Genomic DNA, 18,442 nt, shown 5'->3' with positions numbered 1-18,442 from the left:
TTCGTCAGATCTGCTGCCTGTGAAGCAAGTCACTACTCCTGCCAACCTAGCAGTTCAAAAGCATCCTAGTGCAAGTAGATAATTAGGTACCACTCCAGCGGGAAGGTAAAAGATGTTTCCGTGAGCTGCTCTGGTTTGCCAGAAGCGGCTTAGTCATGCTGGCCACATGACCCGGAAGCTGTACGCCGGCTCCCTCAGCCAATAAAGCGTGATGAGCACCGCAACCCCAGAGTCGGCCACGACTGGACCTAATGGTCAGAGGGGTCCCTTTACCTTTACCTTTAATCTGCTGATGACATACAGCTCTGTGTTTGCTTTGCATCTGCAGGTGTGGAAGTGCTGGACCAGTGTCTTGCCTTGGTAATGGTCTGGATGGGAGCCAACAACAGAATCTCCATCCAGATAGGACTACGGCACTGGTATTGGGTGGTTCCCATGAATGGATGGGAGGTCGCCTGCTCTTGATGGGGTTACACTCCCTCTGAAGGAGCGGGTACACAGCTTGGGGGTCGTTCTGGATCCTTTGCTGTCACTTGAGGCTCAGGTGGCCTTGGTGGCAAGGAGCGCCTTCCATCAGCTTGGGCTGGTGACCCAGCTGTGCCCCAATCTGGGCAGGGATAGCTTAGCTTCTGTCCATGCTCTTGTAACCCATGGGTTAGATTACCACAACAGGTTATATATGGGACTGCCCCTGAAGGCGGTTCAGAAACTTCAGCTGGTGCAGAATTGGGCAGCCAAGTTGCTCACCAAGGCAAGATGGTTACACCAATCCTGGCCCAACTGCACTGACGGCCAATTAGCTGCAGGGTTCAATTCAAAGTGCTGGTTTTGATCTATAAAGCCTTATGTGGCTCAGGACTGCAATATCTCAAGAACTGCCTTAACTGCTAATTTCTGCATAATATTTGAGCTTTCACGTGACATAAAGGCCGCTTCTGGAAAACTAATGGAATATGGTGCATGTTTGGCGATCATTTCCATGTTATTTGCTTCCAGGAAAAAAACAAAACTGTTTGCATCCCCCTGACACCAGAAAACCACAGGAGAAAATTGATGGTGGTACATTGACCTACAGCCCTTTCCTGATGGTTTTATGGAGGAATCATGGGGGAACAGACACACATGTGCAGAAAAGGGGTGGGGAGTAGTGAGGTTGCCCAGTGACATTTGTAGTCGTGTCACACCATGCTCACTGGTGTGAATGAAATCTAGCATGACATGCTGGTATACAGTTCAAAAAGTCACAGCTCCATAACACAACAGGCAGTACAGTGTGAAAGGAACATTCTAAAACAGGACAGAAGTTCTAGCATTATAATCAGGAAAACGAATGCAAAATTCTCCATGTCTGAATGTGTAGACAGCACTGAGCTGGGTAAACAGGTGCTCTGAATGGGTATAAGACAACTTCCTACTTTCCTATATTCATGTCAAGGGACATCGGGGGGAAATTTGGAGGTTCTTCCTTGAAATAAATCGACAAGAAACCTCCCTGTCCTTTTTTAGAGAAGCTGAACAAACTTTGTCCAAGGAGTCCACACATTTCCCTTTACTTGGAATTCGGAGAAATCAGGAATCCAGGTTGTGGATCAAACGGTGCTCATTGGGTGGCAACTAAGTCATACTCAGAGTAGACCCAATGCACCAAGGTCCATTTGTTAGCTATACCTATTTTTGGTTGGAGAAATTCATCACTCAGTTCAGAGGAACCTGCACTTAGACAGATGGCTGCACTTCACTTGGTGTATTGGTTTGATTAAAATGTGAACCACATGAATTTCTGCCCCATCCCCAGCGGGGAGCCAGGATGTTATTGTTCCGTGGTGACACATCTACTGCTGCAGTGATAGCAACACCTTTTCTAAGGGAAGGGAATTTGTATTTTCAGGAGCAAACCTTTGCTTTCCTAAGGATAATTCTGTAGCTTCATGATTGCCTCCAAAGGTAGAGACAGTGTTACTGTGGAATGGTTATTTACCCTTTTTTGTGAATGGCTGGCATTTGGGGGCTTTAGGAAAGGAGAAACAGCTTTGTGTACAGAGAGGCAGAGAAAATAGAAAGTCAGAGGCTTGAAAGGAGCTTTAAATATCTCCAACCTGGTGTTTGTTCCCAGGATTTGAATTGGGCTGAGCTGATGTTGATCCCTTTGTGACCAGACAGTTGTGCCTGCTTTACTGCTTAGTTCTCCAGCTGCATTTAAGAGATAGTCTAACTGACAGGATGGCTATGACAGATTCCCATTACACAGGCCAACATGTGGAGGTCAGGATTAGGACTAACACCCGTTTGACGTTCTAATACTATCTTTTTGTGTGTGCGCGCTTGCTGCAAAATGTCTCAGGCATTTCTGTCAATACAGTGACGAAACCCACGAAATGTTAGCTAACAACGGCATTCTGGATCTGTGTAAGGCTTCCACATATGGGACTTGTTAGGTGAGTTCAGCCCAGTAGGTCTACTCTGAATAAAGCTTCCTTAGGACGTCCCTATTTTCACCAGATAAATGTTGGAGGGTATGGTTGTAGTAGTAGTAGTAGTTGTTGTTGCTTAGTGATTTAGTCACGTCCGACTCTTCGTGACCCCATGGACCAGAGCACGCCAGGCACTCCTGTCTTCCACTGCCTCCCGCAGTTTGGTCAAACTCATGTTAGTAGCTTTGAGAACTCTGTCCAACCATCTCGTCCTCTGTCGTCCCCTTCTCCTTGTGCCCTCAATCTTTCCCAGCATCAGGGTTTATTACAGGAAGTCTTTTCTTCTCATGAGGTAGCCAAAGTATTGGAGCCTCAGCTTCAGGATCTGTCCTTCCAGTGAGCACTCAGGGCTGATTTCCTTCAGAATGGAGAGGTTGGATCTTCTTGCAGTCCCTGAGAGTCTCCTCCAGCACCATAATTCAAAAGCATCTGGCGGTTCCCTCACTGAGGGAAGTGAAGCTACAGGGAACCAGGCAGAGGGCCTTTTCGGTAGTGGCACGCACCCTGCAGAACGCCCTCCCATTAGATGTCAAGGAAATAAACAACTATCTGACTTTTAGAAGACATCTGAAGGCAGTGCTGTTTAGCAAAGTTCTTAATGTTTGAAGTTTAATTCTGTTTTTAATGTTCTGTTGAAAGCTGCCCAGAGTGGCTGGGGAAACCCAGCCAGATGGACGCGGTAGAAATAAATTATTATTATTATTATTATTATTATTATTATTATTATTATTATTACCAAAGTTCCTAATGCTGGTTTTGGCCTTCTTCTCAATCCCGTCAAAATCATATTGGACCCGCCTTCTGAAATATTAGCTATCCCACCCAGTTTGATGTCATGGGCTATCAGAGATTTCCCCTCTACTCTATTGTGGTGAAATACTGCATCTTTGAAAAGTCTTCGCCACCCACCTATTTTAGCAGGAAATTTGCAGCAACTTCAGCTGTATTCCTACCTCCAGATGAAGGAGGGGGGGGGGAATTCAATAAAGCATTTGCAATTGTGACTGTTCGGCAAGCCAATTCATTGGATGCTTAACGCATCCATATAGATTGCACAAATTCTGCTATATTATAGTAAAATGCACATCACTTCCAATAAAGGGAACACATTTGCTATTGATGTGCTATAAACCACAATGCGAGGAGGGGGTTATGGCAGCCTTGGGTAATAACAAGCCTGTTAGGAGGAGACGCCGCAGACTCGCCATAAAGGACCTGCACTCTGAGCCATAAAGGAGCCGCGCTCCGAGCCATTATTCCAAGGCACTCGAATGACAGAGTTCAGTTAATGCTTTCGCAAATTAATTGTGTAGCATGTCTATAAATATATTATTAATGCACATAATAATTCATTGACAAGCAACCTGTATATTGAGAAGAGGAGATTGCAGAGCTGTTCATGTGCCCCCAAGTTCAGAAAGGGCATTTGGCTGAGCTGTAATTAAAGGAATAGGGAGCGGGGGAGCTCAGGACATAAGAAGAGGCTTCTGGATCAGGCCCATCTAGCCCAGCATCCAGTTTTCACAGTGGCCAGATGTTTGTGGGAAACACGCAAGCGGGATCTGAGCAGAAGGTCTTTCCTCCTGTGCTTTCCAGCAACTGGTATACAGAAGCATTTCTGCTTCCAACTCTATAGGCACTGAATAGCCATCAAAAATCTCCTCCTTCATGGATTTGTCCAGTCTTCTTCTGCAGCCATCCAGTTTGGTGAGCATCACTGCCTTCTGTGAGAGGGAATCCCATAGTTCAACTATCTGCTGCATGGAAAAGGACTACCTCTTTTTTCTTTTCTTTTCTAAATTAAATTTTCATATTACAGTGGTACCTCTGGATACGAACGGGATCGCCAGTGTCGAAGCAATGATTCTTCAACATCAACTTCGTTGGACAGGTCATGTTGTCTGGATGCCTGATGATCATCTTCCAAAGCAACTACTCTACTCTGAACTTAAAAATGGAAAGCGTAATGCTGGTGATCAACAAAAGAGGTTCAAAGACTCTCTCAAGGCAAATCTAAAGAAATGTAGTATATACACCGACAACTGGAAACACTGGCCTCCGAGTGCTCCAGCTGGAGAACAGCCTTTACCAAAGGTGTCATGGACTTTGAAGACGCTCAAACTCAGGACGCAAGGGAGAAACATGCTAAGAGGAAGGCACGCTTGGCAAATCCACACCGTGATCAACTCCTGCCCAGAAACCAATGTCCCCACTGTGGCAGGATGTGTGGGTCCAGAATTGGCCTCCACAGTCACTTACGGACTTATTGTTAAAACCGTGTTTATGGAAGAAATCTTACTCATCTACAAGGGAAAAAGAAGAAGAAGAAGAAGAAGAAGAAGAAGAAGCAGCAGCAGCAGCTCTGTCTCCACAACTGGACACAGCAATGCTTTTGAATACAGCTGCTGGAAACCACATTAGCTCTTGTGGGTTTCTCACAGGCATCTGGTTGGCCGCTATGAGAACAGGAAGCTGGACTAGATACAATTGGCCTGATCCAGTAGGCTCTTCTTCCATTTGCCCAAGGACCATAGGCTCTCCAGGGTTTCAGGAAAGAGTTTGTTTCAGCCCCACATGGTGATAACACTGAACCAGGGGCCTTCAGCATGCAAAGCAGATGTGAGCACCTGAGCCAATGCAACAGCCTCTGCAACTTCTGCCGTTTGACCCCCTAAAACAACCATTGCAGCAAAAAAACCTCACATTCATGAAATCCATTAGAGACAGTCACAGCGATGCATCTTCTCCCTGTCCCCCCTCCCCTCCCCACCAAAGGTCCCAAGCTAAGCAGCCTCATGCGTGTAATCTGACAAGCACTGCAATCAACCCTCGGCAGTGAATCCTATCAGCATTTCCACACCGCCGGAGAGGAATGGCTTGTTTTGGGAAGACTTGCGTGCCGAAGAAGCTGGAACGCAACACAATGCAACACGAACTCCCCGGGAGTTGCCTCTCCCCCCCTCCCCGATCCCTCAGCACAGAGCATAGGCAACAGATGAACTCCAAATAACCTTTGGACTTTCTCTCACACACTTCCCTGTTCATTCACATCAAGGAATGCAGGTTAGTCTTTTTGAAGGGCGAGTCAGGAAGGAAGGAAGGAGGAAAGCGGAGAAATGGAAAGAAACAATGGGAACAGCGATGCTCCCTTTCTCTTCAGAGATCCCGTGTTTTCCTTCCACTGCACCAAAAACAATGCTTACCATTACGTGTACATTTATTATTACTATTATTATTATTATTATTATTATTATTATTATTAGAATTTATATACCGCACTATACCCGGAGGTCTCAGGGCAGTTTACAGAATAAAATCAGGATATAAAACCACAAAATACTGATAAATTGAAATTGCAGAGCTATGAGAAACTTAAAGATAAGGTGCGAGACTGGCTTCATTATTTTCAAATAAGGGAGGCTTATAATTTGGTCAAAAAAATTGGCTTCCAGGTGGAAAAGTCAAAACTAGAAACAGAACTCTTAGAACCCAAAGCTAAGATACTATCAAGAATGTATAACTTGCTGTTGAAATGGAATACTGAGGATGAAACGGTAAAATCTGCTATGATAAAATGGGCGCAAGATATTGGACATAACATTTTGTTCACTGACTGGGAAAAGTTGTGGACCACAGGAATGAAATTTACAGCATGTAATGCCTTAAGAGAGAATATTATGAAAATGATGTACAGGTGGTACATGACTCCAGTCAAGCTCGCAAAAATCTATCATTTGCCCGATAATAAATGCTGGAAATGTAAAGAAACTGAAGGTACATTCTTTCACCTTTGGTGGACGTGCCCAAGGATTAAGGCTTTCTGGGAGATGATCTATAATGAGATGAAAAAGGTATTTAAATATACTTTCCTGAAGAAACCAGAGGCCTTTCTCCTGGGCATAGTCGGCCAATTGGTGGCAAAGAAGGATAGAACTTTCTTTATGTACGCTACAGCAGCAGCAAGAATACTCATCGTAAAGCATTGGAAGACACAAGACCTACCCACCTTGGAAGAATGGCAGATGCAAGTAATGGACTACATGGAAATGGCGGAAATGACTGGCAGAATCCGAGACCAGGGAGAAGAGATGGTGGAAGGAGATTGGAAGAAATTTAAAATCTATCTACAGAAATATTGTAAAATTTTTGAATGTTGATGACATTGAAATGAAATGAAGAGGTTCTAGTAATAAGGTATAAGAATATGTAAGAATGGTTGATATTAGATGAAAATTTGAAGTCATAATATGTGAGGAAAAATAATCAAGGATAAACTAACAGGATATGAATTTGCTGAACCAATCTTTAAATGGAATACAAAAAAGGGAGGCGTGAGGAAGTCAGGAAAATAAGTTATTCAAAGATGAGAAATTAAAAAAGAAGGTTTTTTTGTTTTTTCTTTCTTTTTTTTCTTGTTCTATGTTAAATGTTTGTATTTTTGTATTTTTGTATTCTTGTATTTTTGTGTTTTTGTATTTTTCTTGTGTTTCTTTTTTTCTATTTATTGTCTTATAACCTTTTTACTGTTAAAATGTAATAAAATATTATTAAAAAAAAGCAAAACCACAAAATACATAATAAAAATAAAAACAACAACCCAATAGCCACCCCCAAAAAAACATTTGGAAAGGGCATAGGATGTAAATCAGATCACCAAGGTTAAAAAGGAATGTTTTTGCCTAGTGCCTAAAGGTGTGTAATAAAGGCACCAGGAGAACTTCCCTGAGGAGAGCATTTGACAGACAGGGAGCCACTGCGGAGAAGGCACCGTTCTCGTGTTGCCACCCTCCGGACCTCTCGAGGAGGAGGCACACGAAGGAGGGCCTCAGAAGATCTCAGGGTCCGGATAGGTTCATATGGAAAGAGGAGGTCCTTGAGGTATTGCGGTATTAATTTACATAATTAATGTCATAAAATCATAGAATGGTAGAGTCAAGGTACCCAGGGGTCATCCAGTCTAACCCCCTACAGTACAGGAACCACAGCTAATTTACATGCCTATTTATTTATTTCATTTATATCCCACCTTTTCTTCATAGAGCTCAAAGTGGTATACATAAACACACCCCTCCTTATTTTATACCGACCACAACCATGTGATGTAGGTTGGGCTGAGGGTGAGTGACCGGTTCCAAAGGTCTCGCCCAGGGAGCTTCATGGCCATGTGGGGATTTGAACCCTCGTCCCCCAGGTCCTAGTCCAACACGCTAACCACTACGTCACATTGGCTCTCTCAAAATATACTATCTTGCCATGAAATTCCCTTCACAAGAGTGCAAATTCTCAGTGCGGTTTTAACTATCAATCCCTCTTCACAGGGAACTCTGGGAATTGTAGTTCTGGAAGGGGTACAGGGGCTGCCTAAGAACTCTCAGTGCCATTAATGAACTACAGCTCCCAGAATTCTTTGGGGGAAGCCATTGCCGGCATTGCACTGCTTTAAATGTATGGCATGAATGTGGCCTCTCTTCATCAAATCTGAGATGGTAATTTCCTTAGGGCAGAGACCCACATTTTAGCTTATGCTGCTCTACAAGGTACTATCAGGGACCCTGATGGTATACATGTGGAATGTGCATGCTACAACAATTCTAACATGATGCCTTCCTAAATTGTAATCAAAGCCGAAAGAATTGACACAATAAGAAAGTGTTTGGGGGAAAAACAAAAACAAAAAACAAGAACAAAATTCACTTTCTTTTTTTAAAAAATATGGGTTGCCCTAGGGAGACTTGTAAGCAGAAGGGATTTCGTGGTTCAGTTGCCCATTAGTTACAGACAACAGAACAAGATGCTCTTTCATTAGGTAGACTCTAAGCTGTAGTCTAAGAAGGTTTCCCAGTGACCTAGCTGTAAAATCAGCAACTTGTTCTCTCCAGGATGCTATGACCTGGCATGAAACCCTATGCTGTTCCTTGGAGCTGGTATTGCATGAAAAGTGTGGACTTCAAGCTGGGGCCTTTAGGCCACACAGATGGGTATTAAGCAGAGGAGCACCAGAAGATGCCTTATACTGAATCCGGCCATTGCTCCATCTAGCACAGTACTGTCTCCATTGACTGGCAGAGACTTTTTGGGGTTTCAGGGACTAGCACTGAATATCACCTTCTGGGAAGACCTTCCCCACCACATTGGAATTTTTTTTTTTATTATTTATGAAGAAAATATTTAAACGAACCTTTATTAAAAAACAAAAACAAAACAAACAGAAGCTTTTCTGCTGGACATATTAGACTCCAACATTGCAGGTGAAAATAAGAGAATATTCCTGTATGCAACATCGGCAGTGAGAATCTTAATTGCAAAAAATTGGAAAGAAGAGATCGTACCAACAAAAAAGGAGTGGGAAGATAAATTATTTGATTACCATGAATTGGCCAAAATGATGGATGCAATTAGGGGACAATCTAAACCAGGGGTAGTCAACTGGTCCCTATCGCCCACTAGTGGGCGTTTCAGGATTCCAGGTGGGTGGTAGGGGGTTCTACGGCAGATGTTACTGCAGCACTGTTGGGCGGTAAGGAAATTTTACCATCAAGAAAGATGCATTAGTGGGCAATAGGTATAAAAAGGCTGACTACCCCTGATCTAAACAAAAATTCCAAAAAGAATGGGGGAAATATAGAGTTTATCTAAAAAAAGCAGTGTCCCAAACCTGGTCTTGCTTTGAGTAATTTTTGCAAAACAAAATATGGTATAAAAGTATAAAAGTATAAAATATAGGAAAAAGTAGGAAAAAGGAAATGAGAAACAGTTTACCAAATAAGAAATGAAACCCGTGTGGAGGACGAAGGAAGTCAATTAGAAAAGAATAAGAATCAAAATATGGATATGCGTTTATTATTTGTTTCGTATCTGTATCTGTATTTGTATTTTTTTTTAAAAAAAGTCTGTTTGTTGTGTGCGTTTGTGTTGTAATAATAAGCTAATAAAAAGCATAAAAAGGAAATTTGTTTTTGTTGTTTTGATTCTATTACTATGCTGCTTTTTATTCAAATAAATCCCAAAGTGGCTTACAAACAAAAGATAAAAATGGCATAGTGGAACATCACGAATACAGCATAAATTGTATAGAGTACTTAAGAAATCATCAGTAAAACAATCCCAGCTCCTAAACAAAACAATTACCATCTATGTAACATTATTAACAAAAAAACTAAAAAAAGCCAAACATCACAGTAACATCAAAAATCATGTTATAGGATTCACAAAGCACAAGAGCGTTAAACAATATTAACAACTTTAACAAAATAGCAACAAAACAAACAAACAAAGCCCTGTTGAATTTTTGCATTATTCTTATGTATATTTGCATGCTGCCCTTCATCCGTAGAACTCAGGGCGGTTCACAACACAGAACAAAAGGCAGAGTGTTGGAACCACAAGGACTCTGGTCCTGAAGCCCTACTCACGAGGAGGAACACGAGGACCCCTTTGATGGTCCAGGGAGGATTGGGTTTACCTGTTGTGGCAGGGCCCAAATTCTAGCCTAGCAAGATGGCAAGGAGGTAGGGATGGACCAAACACTGCCTCCAATTCACTGCCACAGTGCCCCTTCCCTGCCAGGTAAACACCAAGGATGATGCTCTTTGGAAGCTAGTGGTGCAGCAGTGCAGCACCAGCCAAACTGCTTTGGGTTGCAAGCCACTTTGAGCTGCAAGCAGCAGGGCCACCTATGAACTTGCTCTGTCATCCGCTGACACAACACCTTGCCCTGCTCAGCTCTCTTTGCTGGACAGCTCCCCTGCTATCCTGAACACCACAGCTGCTGACCTCCTGGACAGCTGCCTATCCTCCTTGCTTGGCTTGGCAGAAACTAAGCTCCCTGCTTCACCCTCAGGAACCGTGGTGTGGGCAGGACAGTCTAGTCTTGGGCTGCCTGTTGAAGCATCTGACCACACGCTCTGGACTTACGAAGTTCACCTTTCTCTTTAGCATTCAGCATGGCTTGCTGGCATTTTAATGGTCTTGCTTGCACCCAGCCAAGCTTTATTGTCCGCCCCCTCTCAGACCCAGCCCTTCCCTTTGGTCCAAACTGTTCAGCTCCCCATCATTGCCCTTGAGTACGGGTGTCCTCCAAGCAGCTCTGCCAGCCTGGAAGCAGCTCCCCTTTTGGGAATCGGCACGACGTGGCTCCCATTCCAATCCTGACACTCGCGCCTCATATTATAATAAAAGCCGGGATGAGCAAGTAAACAAGGCAGCAGCGGGGTGAACGAGGGGGAGGTAATTAGCTAAAATACTAAGAGGGCGGCTACCAGGGAGTTGTGTGACAGGTATAAATGATTCACGCGCTCGCACCCTTCCAAAGCACCTTCCCGAAAGCTGAGGCGGTTGCAATGCCAAGAGAGTTTTTTGCAAATTGTGGGGGGTTTCTCTCTGGAACACTGTGCACGACCTGTGTGCTTATTAGCAATCTCAGTAAAGCTGGCCGGTTCGTAGGCAACACACCCTCAAGGAGCACTCAGCAAATTGGCTGGTCTGATTATTATTTTGGGTGCATCCCATTTGACAGACAGCAGGCTGTCTCCTCACACACACCCCTCAGCCTTCTCTCTCACTGTGTGTCTCTCTCTCTATATATATATTGCAAAAGGCTTGCACAGTTCAAGTTCAGGGGCTAGAAATCCTTTTTCTCATACACACCCCATCACATATTTCCTCTTCCCCTTCATCATGAGCTTAGATCAACCTACTTTTGCAAGGCTTCTGTTGCTGAGCAGGAGACAGCACTTGCAATGTTAACAAAGGAGTTTGGGGGCCACTAAGTGGGTTGGGGGCCAGTGCAGAGGCAGAGGAGCAAGATCTGCCCAGCTCTTCCAGAGGCAAAGGCACCTACCAGGATTTAATCAACATTGCAAATAAGTTTGCACCAATTAACTAGCCTGGAGAAATGCTGAGTATCACAGGTTGTCACACTTAGTCCCCTGACGACATGTAGCTGACATTTTGTTGAAGCACCATTTGGATACACATGCAACACAACTCCAGATCACAACTCCAAAAGTGAATGTATTCCACACGTTCCGATTGCCAACTGGATGGAATCACAAAACATATTTGCTAGGTTGCAACTGCTGTTTGGAACTAGCAAATCCACCAGATCAGACATGTCCAACTTCTCTTCTCTCCAGAGTCCAAAAATACATTTTGCCACATCAACTGACCCCCCTCGTAAGTAATTATGCTCACTAATAAAACAGGTGCCATCTTGCAACAACACGGTTACGATGCAGCTGGATTTTGCAGCAGCCAAGATTTTAACGACACCTAGATTGATGAAACATTAAAGTGTGCAATGCACCTTTGCTTCTGACAACGCTGTTCTCTTCCTTACAAGTGAGACAGTAGGCTATTATTTTATCACACCTTGATTAACATTTGGCTGGACCAACAGGGACAAGATTAAATGGTGCCACGCCAGTTGACCATCATTTGGCAATATCCGATTTCACTTCCTTCCAAAGTGGAGAGACCCCTTTAGCAAATGGAAAGGAGGCCAGAGAGGCAGAAGAAGAATAAAACTTTCTGCCCTAACCAACCAAGAAAGCAGCTCAGACTTATAGAGTTGGGCTGCCTGCGGACAATCATTGCTACAGTCAAGACTGCTAAACTTTGTTAAGTCAGCATCCAGGGGCTCACTTCTTAACAAGACCGTTATTTGTTTCCCGAGCAATCGTTGGCACCTACCTGCCTTTTAAAATCAAATAATAATTGAATATGAGCAAAAGGAAGGCGAAGTGAAGGAGATTTAATAAAGAGCATCTTTGCTACAGAGGGAATTTTGCTTTGGCAGTGATTGTGTTACTAATTGATCCGCGCGTTGCCCGAGAGCAGCAAGAGACAACAATTACGTGCAGAGCTGGGGGCTAAGGAAAAAAACAACAACACAAAACGCAACTACCTCCTCGGCTCTCGCTGTCCGCTGGTTTCACCTGGATCGGTCTGTTCATCTGTGAAGAGACACAAGGAGAGAGAAAGGAGCACTGTTAGCAACAGCTTCCAAGGACTGCCTGCATAGGCTGACAGTTCAGAACAACCTCTGCTTGGGTAAGGGCTGCAGAAAGATATTTCACCAGGGTTTAAGGCATCTCTGCCATCTGTGATGTCCTCCTGTAAACATGGGGCAGAGGTTCTATGATTCTGTTGCATAGTTCGAGCTACTGATAATCAAAAATATATTTCAAGAAGGAAGGATGGAAGGAAGGAAGGAATCTCTAATCCAGGAGTAAAGAACTTTTTTTTAAAGCCTGAGGGCATCATTCCCTTCTGGCTAGCTTCTGAGGACCACATCTCAGTGGTCAATGGAGCCAGAGGCAGAACTGGACAGAGAAATAGATGTTAATAAGGCATAGGCAAACTCGGCCCTCCAGATGTTTTGGGACTACAACTCCCATTATCCCTAGCTAACAGGACCAGTGGTCAGGGATGATGGGAATTGTAGTCTCAAAACATCTGGAGGGCCGAGTTTGCCTATGCCTGCAGTAAATGTTACCGTTGTACAGTTGGCTAGGTTCTACACATACAGTGGTACCTCGGGTTACAGACGCTTCAGGTTACAGATGCTTCAGGTTACGGACTCCACTAACTCAGAAATAGTACCTCGGGTTAAGAACTTTGCTTCAGGATGAGAACAGAAATCGTGCGGTGGTGGCACAGCGGCAGCAGGAGGCCCCTTTAGCTAAAGTGGTACCTCAGGTTAAGAACAGTTTCAGGTTAAGAACGGACCTCCAGAATGAATTAAGTTCTTAACCCAAGGTACCACAGTACTCTATCCTTCAGCCAGGCATTATCAGGGTTCAATGACATATTCCAGCTAGGAAAAAGCTCTCAAGGAAGGTGTGAAGCTGGACCACTAAGGAGTGTGGCTCAAAAAGGCCCGTGGCCTGATAGAGAGGCAATGGGGGGCCACTTTTTCTACCCGCTTCCCAGTCTTTTTGATACTACTAAGAAGTTTGAAACTTTGTGACACTGGCAAAACCTCTGCTATTATTTAGGAGCCCTCTGGTGACTTAAGCAGCTGAGTTGCAAATGAGTCACAGAAGAGGGTCTTCAGGTTCAGGGTAGACATATATGTCCATCCCCCCATTCCAACCACATTCCCCCTTTTTTTGGGGGGGGGGGGGGACTTACACCAGACTCTGCTCAGCCAACTTCTACATTTCTCCAGATTTTGCCACACAGTTCTCCAACCAAGTGTACAAAAACACATTTATTAGGTAAAATGTGCATCAAATGCACATATTTTTGGAAATAACATCAAAAGGTATTATATTAGGTAAAATTGCACCATTTACCTTCCCACCGCAGCAGTAGCTATTGATCTACTTGCACTGGCATGCTTTCAAACTGCTAGGTTGGCAGGAGCTGGGGCAAAGCAACAGGAGCTCACCCCATCATGCGGATTCGAACTGCTGACCTTCCGATCAGCAAGTATTAAACCGAAGCAAGAACAAAACACAGCCTCCCCTCCCCAAGTTATGCTACTGAAATAAAAATTAAAAAGCCGATAACAAGACTGGTGGAATTTTGTTGTTGTTTGAAAGGACAGTGACTTCAACACAAATCCCCAAATCCTTCTAGCTCTGCTTGATGCATCTCAGGGCTCCAGGAAAACACTGAATCATTCCCACCAGCGTGGAGTCTTCGCACCCCCTGATCTCAGGCCAGGAGTCAAGCCACTTGCAATTTTTTAATGCAAGTGTGATTAGAACTGCAGTCACACTGCATCTGAGCACGTTCTCCCTCTTGAGACACAGCGATGGTGAGAGCGGCTCAGCCCTCCATCATGTTAACCTACTTGTCAGCCACTTTCATAGCTTCTAAATGCTAAATATGTTTGCAGAGCAATTAGAATAAATCTAGATAGTGGTTATGAAATGCCTTCCAAAACGCTGCCTACCACTAAAGATGATAATAACAAGGGAAAGAAAGAAATGGCTCTAATCTCACCGTCTGACAGAGACCAGCAAGAAGGATCTAATTCTGGCGAGTCTACAAGGAGAGGTCAGGAGGCTGGAGGGATGTGTCGAGGGGTCGTCAGTATTGCCAGGCTGCTCTGTGGAGGAATAGCTGGCTGGCAGTTGTGCAGAAGAATCTGTCACCATCTAAGTTGTTCCTGACTCTCCCACCTTAAAACAGGAAGCTGCCTTTTGCCATTGTCCAGCTGGCTCAGAATGGTCTGCACTGACTGGCAGCCATTCTCTAAAGTTCCAAACAGAGGACATTTCCAGCCCTTACTAAGAGATGCTTTGCAGGGGCTGAACCTTGGACCTTCTACATGCAAAGGAGATGCTCTTCCAATGATCTGTGCCCCGCTCCCCTAAAAGTAAAGTCAGATTTCTAGTTCTGCATAGAGGCCTGGATAGATAGATAGATAGATAGATAGATGATAGATAGATAATTTATTACAGTCAGAGACCAGCTTATAAAACACACTTGGGGGTACATTCCCAGAAAGAAAACAAACAGTTAAAACAATGTACAACAATAAATTTAAAATTTATAAATGTGATAAGCATAAAGACACTTAAAACTTTAAGATAAGCTACCGCATAGATATGACCCAGAGTCACCCATTTGGGGATTTTGTTCACGAACTAGTTTGAGTTGGGGGATGGTCTGTGCCTACAGTTCTGTACACAGAATCTGGCGACCATCCGGGTCGTCTTATGATCTTTGCCTAACAGGAAAAGGTCAAACTTTTGCTTTTCTGGGAGGTCAGCGACAGTCAAGAAGGCAGTTTCTACATGTGCTGTAGAGGGAAGTGAAGGGCAGATGGGGCTCGTCCACCTGGGAAGGGAGCCCTTCAAAGAGAAGGAAAACTCTGACCCTAAACCTCTGCTGCCTTATGGGATATCTTTGCGAGAAGATGAGGCTGCAGAGGAAACCCTACACAAACCCAGAGTAGAGTCCCTAAGGTGGTTGGGTGGCGCCTTGTCTTCCTCCTTCTGGCAACACCTGCAGCTGAATGTCTTGCTCTGCTCTGCTCTCCTTTGGGCCACATCATTGAATGGAAACCTCTTTTGCAAAAGAGGAAGGGTTTTGAGAAACTAGAGGTTAGATGTCAGCATAGCCCCAATTAAACTAGTGAGAAACAGAGAGAGGAGAAGGTTGCCTGGACCCTAGACCATTATGGACATCTCCAATCCCACAGAGGGATGCCTCACTTCACTTTCTGGAGGGCAGACTTGCCTAAAAGACCCTTCTGCTGCCTTGCAAGAGATCTCCTGGGCTGCAGCCAAGACTAGTGTCACTTGGATGAAAGAGTTTCAAGGGGGGGGGGAGAAAAAGGTATGAGAAGAATTGATTTTTGCACATTCATTTATCACTAAGAGTTACGACTCCCTGTGTTCTTCTGGTGTTTTTTGTTGTTGTCGTGTTTTTTTAAATTCTACAAACCTGAATGTCAGAAGTGGAATAGAAGAACATTTTTCTACATCTGATTGGCTATGTTGTAATGTGATGTCACAACATCCAGTGTGGTGCAGTGGTGCAGGAAAGACCCTATTTCAGATCTCCACTCAGTTCTAGAGGAATCCTGGATCCTGAACTGATTTGGGTCACCTCAGGATTTAGCTGGAGCAGGTTGAGGTGACCACTGATCATCCCAGGGCTGTCAAGTGGTGGATAATCATTCCCAGCTCCTGACCACATGTTTCATTTGGATTCAAAACCAGTTCCAGGCTCAGATCTGGGTTGGGTCAACTCTGGATCATCTGAGGTTGGATGGGGGCTGCTTTGAAGAAACAGATCAGGCCCCAAAACAGATTGGAAGGGGGGTGCATACCATAGGCTTCTGTGTGGCCACTGTGAGAACTGGTTGCTTGGTTGAGATGGGGCCCCTTTGACCTCATCCTGCTGTAGAGTTCCTTTTATTCTCTTAATTATGCACACCACCTTGCCCTTCTTGCAGACAGGGGTAGGCAAAAATAAATATGTGAAAATTTATCCCTTTCAATCTTGAAATACTGTTTATCTGTTTGCGGTGTACATGCACATGTCTGGGGTTCGAGAGATGGCTTTTGCATCACCCCTGGCCACAGAAAGTCTTGTTCCAACCAGCAAGACCATTTCAGCAAGAGACTCTTAAACTTGGGGGTCACAGGTTCGAGCCCCATGTTGGGCGAAAGATTCCTGCATTGCAAGGGGCTGGATTAGATGGCATGCTTTGGTCCATGGGGTCACGAAGAGTCAGACATGACTAAACGACTAAACAACAACAACAGCAACATTGTCCCTTCCAACTCTGCCATTCTGTGATTCTATGCATCACGCCCAGAATGTTGCAAAAGCTTCTCAGGCTTTTCAGACATGGGGGAAGATTGAGTTAGTTGATTATAATGCTAAAGCTTCTTCTGCCCAGTTTTTGACCATTCCATTCACACTGCAGTTCCTGTGTTGCGGCTTTTCAGCTGCCATATCACTGTGTTGTGCTAAATTTCACACACACCAGCTGGGCATGGTGTGACACAACAATAAATGTGACTTGACAATTTATTCCTCTACTCTCTATCCTCTACCCTGTCCACTCCTGTGTGCTTCTGTTCTCTCCCCCCCAAAAAGTAGCAGGAAAGAACTGTATTCTGGTATAGCGCCCCAAATTTTGTTCTGCGATTTTCTGGGTTACGGGGGCTGGAAACAGTTTTTTCTGGAATTGGGCCAGTGAAATATACTCGGAGTCGAGTGTGGATTTCAGGTTCTTTATTCAGCTCATAGTAGTGAGGAATGAAAGTTCCCCCCAAAATATCTGCTTTATATACATTATTTACACAATGGGCCGCACGTGATTGGCTAATTCCGGGATTCTCCTGTAGGCCAATCAGGTTGTGGATTCACTTCCACCTGGAGTTGGATTGGGTGGCTCCTGCGGGCCAATCAGACTGCTGCATTGTTCTAGAACCAATCAGACTGCTGCATTCTGAATCCTATTGTTTTAGGACCAATGAGACTGCTGCCTTTTAGATCCTATAACAGGAATCAAATAACATGGAAATGAGTGCTAAATATATATATTCCATTAGTTGGCTTTTATGTCGAGTGAAAGCTCAAATACAATGCAGAAATCAACAGGTAGGGAAATGGAATGAACTTCTGTGTGAATGCAGCCTAAGTCAGGCTTCATTGGCTATCTCAGCAAATGAAAGGCCAGCCTTTGCACCTGGTTTTTGCCATTCACCTGCTGTGATTCCTCCATTGTAGGGGGTTGGAGTAGCTGACCTCTTGGGTCACTTCCAACGCTGCAATTCTATGATCACACCTGACACTACAGAGCAGAGGCTGCTTGTCTTTGGCCAACGACATCCCTAGCATGACTGCAAAAGTGCCATCCATCTCATGCGTACAAAGGGCTCAGCAGACACGTGCCGAGAGCGTCTGAGAAGAAGGCTTTCTGGCATGGGGAGAACGGCAGAAAGGACAAAGGGGGAGAAAGGAGCTGTTTTCAGTAGAAGGCAGAAGGGGGGGAAGCAAATAACCTATTGAAATTAATAAGTAAAAGCTGAGTGTAATTTAATGTACACTACGATTTCTGCACTTGACAATTCTTTTATAGAGCAAAGACACGCACAGTCCATAATACAAATTGAGATCATCTTGACATGAAAGACACCAATTATGGGGAGAACCACTGAGAGGGAAATAATTAAGTTTCTTTTCTCTGCGGATGGAATCTCTCTCTCTTTCCACCCCTCCTCCACCTAAGGAGAAAGATGGGGGTGAGGTGGGGGTTGGACTGAGGCCATGAGATACGAACGAGTGAAACTGTGTAGAATCCCATCCAGGGTCTGCCCAATGCGATTGTAGCTTCTGGAGGTGAAATGAATATTTTGGACCTCCACTCCAACATATTGCTTTATCACCTGAAGAAGTGGCCAGGAATGATTTCATTGCTTGAGAAATTTGATATTTATTTATTATTGCATTTACACCTCACATTTTTCTCCAGGGAGCTCAAGGTAGCCTTCATAATT

At 44.3% G+C, this 18,442-nt stretch overlaps 1 protein-coding gene across 13 annotated transcripts in view; it reads right to left on the bottom strand.

Annotated features, from left to right (window-relative positions):
* Positions 1 to 18,442, bottom strand: part of CELF4 (CUGBP Elav-like family member 4) — an 828,893-nt gene that overhangs the window by 313,047 nt on the left and 497,404 nt on the right. For all 13 annotated transcript variants that reach the window (XR_013843354.1, XM_079994929.1, XM_079994934.1 and 10 more), the window contains exon 3: positions 12,376 to 12,424. Coding sequence is in view for 12 of the 13 variants with exons in the window: in XM_079994929.1 (XP_079851055.1) it covers positions 12,376 to 12,424 (49 nt within the window). In the remaining variant the exon portion in view is untranslated. The remainder of the gene's footprint in view (positions 1 to 12,375; positions 12,425 to 18,442) is intronic.

The sequence above is a fragment of the Podarcis cretensis genome (genome assembly GCF_951804945.1).
Source record: "Podarcis cretensis genome assembly, chromosome: 11".
NCBI lineage: Eukaryota > Metazoa > Chordata > Lepidosauria > Squamata > Lacertidae > Podarcis > Podarcis cretensis.
This window is presented reverse-complemented; position numbering and strand designations above follow the sequence as displayed.